This window comes from Populus euphratica, unplaced genomic scaffold, assembly GCF_000495115.2.
Source record: "Populus euphratica unplaced genomic scaffold, PopEup_1.0 scaffold67.1, whole genome shotgun sequence".
Taxonomy (NCBI): Eukaryota; Viridiplantae; Streptophyta; class Magnoliopsida; order Malpighiales; family Salicaceae; genus Populus; species Populus euphratica.
This window is the reverse complement of record NW_011499914.1, coordinates 61,808-69,624: the sequence shown is the minus strand read 5'-3', so window position 1 is coordinate 69,624 and position 7,817 is coordinate 61,808. Positions and strand designations below refer to the sequence as shown.

General features: G+C 32.4%; 1 protein-coding gene across 10 annotated transcripts; it reads left to right on the top strand.

The window, feature by feature from the left end:
- Nucleotides 1-2,662: 2,662 nt before the first annotated feature.
- LOC105134323 (zinc finger protein CONSTANS-LIKE 12-like) lies at nucleotides 2,663-5,239 on the top strand. 10 transcript variants are annotated; one of them, XM_011038680.1, is made up of 6 exons: nucleotides 2,663-2,803; nucleotides 2,920-2,922; nucleotides 3,149-3,752; nucleotides 3,837-4,067; nucleotides 4,189-4,544; nucleotides 4,638-5,239. In XM_011038680.1, exons 3-6 carry the CDS (start codon nucleotides 3,165-3,167, stop codon nucleotides 4,729-4,731), a joined length of 1,269 nt encoding a protein of 422 aa, XP_011036982.1. In that variant the 5' UTR covers nucleotides 2,663-2,803; nucleotides 2,920-2,922; nucleotides 3,149-3,164; the 3' UTR covers nucleotides 4,732-5,239. The 10 variants fall into 10 exon arrangements, 9 of the variants coding, with proteins under 9 accessions (XP_011036982.1, XP_011036980.1, XP_011036979.1 ...); XM_011038678.1 differs by having other exon boundaries at nucleotides 3,142-3,752; XM_011038677.1 differs by having other exon boundaries at nucleotides 3,017-3,752.
- Nucleotides 5,240-7,817: the final 2,578 nt, after the last annotated feature.

Here is a 7,817-nt window from a genome sequence, read left to right as displayed (position 1 = left end):
ATTTATTACTTCGACACTCCTGCACTTGGGAGAAGACATCAATCTTTTAGTCGTGTCAGTGGTGATTTTTCTTTTAAAAGAGTTTGTTCTATGAGATGAGAAATTTTTTTAAAAAAACTGTTGTTGCATTTCATCTTAAGCACGAATGGATCCAGGTCTCAAATTTTATAGCTATGTTTTATCTTTATCTTTTAATAAAAAAAGAAAAAAAACTTTAATCTAATGTTGTTCATGCTACAATTTGAATCATTATAGCAGACCTTCTTAAATTTCCTTAAATGCAAGTATGAATTTTCTAAATCTAAGCCATGAAAAGAATATAAAAGTTAAATAATGTCTGGCTTAAAATTGAAATGAGATGCATCAGGAGAGAAAAGTATATATGATGGTGCACTTATTCTTGTAGGATTCATGTGGTCTCTAAGTGTTCAAACACGATTATTCTCATTATTCTCATTATAAAGTGACTGGTTATCTTCTTCGGTCATATTTTCTGAAAATAATGAGAATATCCTACAAAGTCTACCACTTAATGTACATGACCACACTCTCATGCACGTGCAAAAATAGAATAAAAGGATGAAGAAAATAAAAGAGAATGAAACAAAAAAAAAGTTAGATATATGAAAATTAAAAAGAGAAAATAAAATAACTATTATAATTTGTACAAGAATTTCCCTTCCCGGCAACGGCGTCAAAAATTGGTACGACCAAAAAATTGATGTCTTCACCTAAACAAAAGTGTCGAAGTAATAAATAACCTAACAAGACTAGGATCAAACCACATGGAGGTTAACTATATAAATTATAAGTAACAATAATATAACAACAACAACAATAAAAAGAGCTTTGAGATGTGATATTGATCAAAGGATTAAACAATGATAAAAATAATTGTCAAGGTTAAAGAATCCATTAATGGTATCTCAACTAAGTATAATATAAACTCTTATTACTCAACTGGAAACCACAAACAAACGAGGTATCAGTCAGATTATAAATTATTAACATGATTATATTAGTTATCTTATTCGAATAATACTAATTCTTGTAAATGTTGTTAGATATTCATGATTATAACTTATGTTAGCAACAAATCAAGTTTTTTTTATAGCACAAGTGTTGGTTATACCACATGGTTTGTGCCATGAAAATACCAAACATTTGTTTAATCTTTATCTTCTTGTTTGAACAAAAAGTTATTACTAATATCAGAATTTGGATAAATTTAAATAATGAAAGTTCTAGAAAATTGTCTTAGTTTTCCAAAAAAAAAAAAAAACATTGAGGCCATTTGGACTTCTAGTACTCGAGATATGGGTTGAATACTCAATAATGTTTGGGTTGTAAGACAAATTCAGGCTTCTTTGTTGTTGCTAAGATTTTGACTTTTTAACAACAAAATTGAGTCTTACTTTTCCATGAATGTTTTAGAGCTATGTCTTAGGTTTTCATCCATATAGAGTAGACTTAAATCCAAGGTCTACAGCTCTAGATATAACCCAATGATCGAATAGTATTCTAGTTTGAGTTGAATCAGTATCTCTTTTCTAAGTTTGACCCACTCTTTATCCTTTCAATTTTAGTACTTAAACTCATCAATCAATCCTTTTATTTATGTGATAGGCCTGCATTTAAGATTAACATTTACCATAAATTATAGGTATTTTATGGTATTAAACTTGTTATCATAAAACATGTTTTAGTTAAAGAGTTATTGATATTTTAAGTGCAAAATAATGATATAAAATCTTGATAAAAATACACTTTTAAACACTAATAATTTGATATTGCATGCTAATATGTTTTTTTTATTATATTTATATTGAAAGCATGTTTATCTTGAGTTTTATTTTTGTATATTTATAAATTATACACTCTAAGTTTTCATTGAGTAATTTTTTTTATTTCTTCTTGTTATAATAAACTAAATATAATTATTTACTACTATAATATAATACAAAATATTTTAATAGCACCAAGTCAGTAAAACACAATTATCATGGCATCAACCTTTTCAAAACCACAACATCAAAAGCGCACACTATATTTTCTTGCACTATAGCCGTTTTTATTTTTTATCTAATTACATAAAAAATTATTTAATTTGTGAAATAATAATTTCTGTTATTTATATTAAATTCGCACATAATTATGTATTAAACTCTTAGTTTATAAAAATTAAAATAACATGTTTTTTTATTTATGATGATGTGCTTTTTATTTATTTTCTATACAAAAACTCATTAAACAATTATATATATAGAAACCACAACTAGAAAATTCTTTTAAAAAATTATTTATTTATTTGTTTGTTTAAATCGTGACAGCAAGTGCTAGCACAATGTTAAACAGAAATTTACCAAAAGCGTATCTTGAGGGCTGACTTGGCAATCTCTCTGTGACCCATTTTGCCACCAAACCCACCCTCATTTCACACCTATTTACAACACCTTGCCATTCCAGTCCTTGGACCCCGCTTAACAAGCCTGACCATGCCAAAATAAATCCTTCCCCTAATTAATCGTGTACATGTCCGCATAGAATCATTTCTTTAAGCCCACATCCTGACACATGTCGAACACCCACTAATCCTAGGCAAAACGTGATTAAATAACAGACATCACCTAATTTCTGTATCGTGTCACAAATCAAGTAACAATATTGCTAGAGTTCTTCATTGATCATCATCTTTGTTAATTAATCACTTTGTGCTTCGATTAATGGATTCTGAGTTTCTTGAAATCAGACTGACTTTGATTTAATCAAGTTAGAGGCGGAAATTCAGCCTTTTTTTTTATTGGTAAGTGCCTCCCATTCACACTGTTATTAAATATGTTCATTGTTCAGTGTTTTTGTTACATGATTTTAATAATGTTAATCTAGTATTTTGATAATGACATTAGATTAGTCTTGAAGTCTGTTCTTGTGGAGATTGGTAACCATTTTTTTTTCTGTGATTTAAATGGTTATGTGTTCTATTTTTTATTTTGTACGTTCTTGCTGCTTGTTTTAGAAATGGTGAAGGATTAGGGGACCCGTCATCTATGGTTTCAAGATTAAAACGAAAAAGGCCGAATTTCCGCCACAAGTTTTAGCCTTAGGTGGTGCAGTTAGGGGAAATAATTGGTTGGTAATTAGTTTACAGGAGAGGAGAAGGAAGCATGGAATCTGTATGTGATTTTTGTGGAGTGGCAAGGGCAGTAGTTTACTGTAAACCAGATTCAGCAAAGCTGTGCCTGCACTGTGATGGATGCGTGCATTCGGCTAACTTTTTGTCGCGAAGGCATCCGCGTTCGCTGCTATGCGATAAGTGCAGTTCACAGCCTGCAATGGCACGGTGCTTAGATGAAAAGTTGTCTGTTTGTCAAGGCTGTGATTGCAGAGCAAATGGATGTTCAATCTTAGGGCATCAGCTTCGGGCGTTGAATTGTTATACAGGTTGCTACTCTTTGGCTGAGTTCCCGAAGATTTGGTTATCGGTTCTTCAGGGACCTTCTTCAGGAGCCTTTGATTCAGGACGGGATTCACTGAATTCTGCGCCAATAAGTGAGAATTGCATTAGATGGTTGGAACAAGGGGAAAATGAGGGATCGTTTGGCTTGATTACTGGCAAGTTGAATGAACTAGAATCTTGTTCCAAGCTTGAATCCTGGAGGGGGCCGCCGAGCATTATCATGCCGAATCCTGCCTCCATGCCTTGTTCTACAGATCAAGTGCCTCTGTTGCCAGAGGTGTCAAACCTGCCGAAGGTAACCTTTCACACTGATCTTTTCTTAGCTGCTTCATTCACAAGGAAAGGCTGTTTAAACCTAACTTAAACAGAACTTTTCAAGCAGCAGGGTTGTTCCATCTTTAAGGATATTGGACTTTCTGATGGTGAAGATCTCTGTGAAGGTCTCAACTTGGATGACATACCATTGGACTTCGAAAACAGTGATGGAATATTTGGCTGTCCAGAAAGTCATAACAGATATCCGTTTGAGGATGTAGGAAAAGATTGCATGTTAATGGAGAAAAACTTATCAGTTACCGAGTCTAATGGCCCTATCGAGAATGCTATAGAGGTTTTCTCTGACTCTAATTTTCCTCTGAAGCCATCTTCGATCACATGCATGTTAGTTATTCTTTCCATGTCACACTAATCTGAGGTCAGATGTTAATTTGCATTATGTGGTGCTTTTTCAGGTGTCATCATCGGGACAACAGGATTGTGCTGCCTTCCAATCATCTTGTGTTTCTGGGCCTGTTAGTGCAATACAGAACACAAGTGGTAATGCTAATTGCAGCATATTTACAAATCCTAGTTGCAGCAGAAACCTCCATCTAGGATTTCCTGCTGGTACTGGACAAGTTCATCCAAGCATGTCGCTTTCACTATCCAACATAATTGGTGAAAGTAGTGCTGCTGATTATCAAGATTGTGGATTATCGCCAATATTTCTGACTGGTGAATCACCATGGGAATCACATTTGGATGCTAGCTCTCCACACGCAAGAGACAAGGCTAAGATGAGATACAACGAGAAGAAGAAGACACGAACGCAAGTGCTTCAAAAATCTTTGTGGTCTTTTCTATGACAAATTATGCTTACTTTCAACTCTGAGAGATTCACTCAATTGTCATGTTATTGCAGTTTCAGAAAGCAAATCAGATATGCCTCTCGTAAAGCCAGGGCTGATACTCGAAAACGAGTAAAAGGTAGATTTGTTAAAGCTGGGGAAGCATAAGATTATGACCCTCTTCTGTCAAGCAATTTCTGAGCCAGATTACTGAATCTTTATCCCTTTCCTTACAAGTGAATACTGAAAATGAAATAAAAAGGTGATATACTTTCCACTTCTTATGTTGATGCATAATTTTCCTTGTGTATGATCTCTTTTTTTTTTGAGGGGGATGTTCCAATCAAGCTGGTTTTTGGCATGCAATGGCAGATCTTTAGCACTAGTATTCCCCTGGATTTTTTTGAGTCGGACAAGCTGCTCACATTCCTGGCAAGAACTGAGCTGCCACAACCATCACTACTTGTTAAGCTTCTTCTATTGGAGACCCTCTTTAGGTTTTCTTCCACCAACTTGCCTTAAGGAAACACCCTTATTGGCAGTCAATTTTGGGCACTGTAGATGCATATTATCTACCAGTTTCTCTGTTCAATGTAATGAATTTTGTTTTAGTTAAAGTTGTCTGGTTAAAATAAAGGGAAAGTGAATTTCATTTGTCAGAATAATACATGTCAATTTTTACTTCTGCTCGTTGCTCCTGTATTCGATTTGCTGCACATCTGCAGCCCTTAGCTTAAAACACCTTAGTATCTTACTTATTCATTCCCAGAACTCTACAAGAAAGTAGATGCAAAGGCATGGTTTATTCCACTGTTAGACTGAGGCATGACAAAAATGATACCAAAGCACCTTGATAATACTCAAATTAAAAAAAAAAAAAAAAAGTTCTTAGCCCGAGATTGACACTGCCTCTCTGATCTATCCAATCATGTCTCAATATGCTTGCACAACTTTTTCTATGCAGAGTAGACACTGTTTTCTATATCAATAACATTGTCATTACCAACATTTCCACCAATAATGTTCAACAATGATAGGGTGACATCACAACCAACAAAGCCATCACGGCTAGCTAATAATAATAATACACCAATAATACGTTTCATTTACCATGAAAAAAGCTAAAGGGCAGTGTATATAAATACAACTTATTACTAGGTAAAATCAATTTTCTATCCTTAGCCAAAACTCTATTTAGCCATAGAAAACTAGGCCGAGCAACATACATTCATATTCTAGCCATACAAATACCATAAAAGCCAACCTCTATGTATCATGCTATTCTAGATGTAAGCCATAAACCTTTTCTTTTTCATACATATATTTCTCTTATATATATATATATATATATATATATATATTTATACACACAACACTTTTCTTACACTTGTTCACTTAAGAATCAAAGGGTTCCTTGTTCCAATATAAAACTTGATTTGGAGAAAAGCTTGTGGACTCGTAGTTAAGTCTAGGTATATTAATAATATAACTGTGAAAAATTTAATTTTTATTTAATGTTTTTTTTTACTTTCTCAAAGGCATCATCCATGAAAATCGAATAAAAGCTAATTTATTTCGTCTCACCCATCAAAATTTTCTATGGCTAACAAAACTTTAAAATAAGGGGTAATAACATATCTCTCGTTGTAAGAACTCTAGCCTTCTGGCTCTCTAGTAACTATCTCAACATGTAATTGCTCAATTAGGTTATTCTAGACATATAAGAACAATCTCATTCTCTTTCATTTCATCAAAAAAAAAATTCAATACATAGCTTCGTTACATGTACCTGATGTGTAGAGACAACTCTAGTTTTACAAATAAGTATGACAAAATAATGTGGAAAATATGCACAATACTCACACTTTTTAAAAAAAATAGCTCTTGTTATAAAAAGCAATCCTCTACGAATCCTAGTCATATTTATGACAATGTCCATTAATTCTCCTCCAACTCTTACTTGCACGCTCCTTGATAAAAAAGACCTAAACTCGAGGCAAGATTAGTGATTGTAAAACCTTATAAGAACAAGCATCATTCCCATCAAACAAAAGACTCTAAACTTTGTGATACACCTATCTCTCCAAACATTAAATCAATATGAAAGTCAATCTAGACATCTACGAATACCTTACAAATCTCTAGGTACAAAACACTAGAAACATCCTAGAACCTGTAATATAAAAGAGTGATACCATGTTAAAAGTTCTCCACATAACTTTTCATGGATATGACAGGGTATGGTATCACAAACATTGAATTTAACTCCATTTTTGGCTTTCAAAATCCTACGTTAAGGTCTTATCTCATTTTAACACTATATATTTCAGTTAAAAAAAAGCACAACTAAGCTCTTTTCATAACCAATAAAAATAAAAAAGTACTAAGTTTATCTCTAGATATTAGACGAGAAAATACTAAACATGAAAAATCTACTATAACCAATTTCCATCAAGGTCCTAATTAGTGGTGTCTACAACTAATTATTATAGAAATGTTTGTATATACTCCATAAAAAAACTCTTCTCACTGTAAAATAGGCAAAATTATATTCAAGTGGAAAAAGTAAATATCACAAGATAGGATGCATTTGTAATCGTCTAACATTATCTGAGCTCTTGACCATACCTCTTACCACTACATTTGTTAAGGTATTTGTGACATTTCATGAAAAATATTTTGTAAATGAAAAGTGATACTAACAAAAGGAATCCTAAGAAGTTATATCACTTTTACCATGATAATAATCACACTGAAGAATGTCATGTCTTAAAAAAAAAATTAAAAAATTAATGTTTAGAGCATACCTTCAACAATATATGAAGAAGGAGATATGACATGAATAAACATGAAAAAACCGTCGTGATAGATTACCCTAGATCAAATGATTTTCAAAATTATATCTCCATTTTTTGTATTTCTTGAATAAAAGTAATGAATTTCTCCAAGGGTTCATGTAAAATCTCCATGACAATATCTCAGTTTCTCCATTGAAATCTTCATGACTCGATAAAAAAGTTTTATAGCAAGATTTCTATATACTCGATAAAAAAGTTTTATAGCAAGATTTTTATATAGCAAGATTTTTATATCTTCATTGAATTCGCCATGTTTTCATATGTCAATTGAAATATCCATCGCGAGATCATTATTAAAATAGGGTAGCTCCTTACATGATACTTTAAAACTGATCTTATAATCACAAAGGATTTTCTATTTTTTAGATAAAAAATGTTTTATGCTAAAACTTGATA

Bases quoted from the DNA above. Each gene is read 5' to 3' on its own strand.
- LOC105134323 (XM_011038681.1), top strand. From the start codon at position 3,165: ATGGAATCTGTATGTGATTTTTGTGGAGTGGCAAGGGCAGTAGTTTAC. The intron at 4,068-4,188 runs GTTTTCTCTGAC...GTGCTTTTTCAG, and splicing joins CTATCGAGAATGCTATAGAG to GTGTCATCATCGGGACAACA. The intron at 4,545-4,637 runs GCAAGTGCTTCA...ATGTTATTGCAG, and splicing joins GAGAAGAAGAAGACACGAAC to TTTCAGAAAGCAAATCAGAT.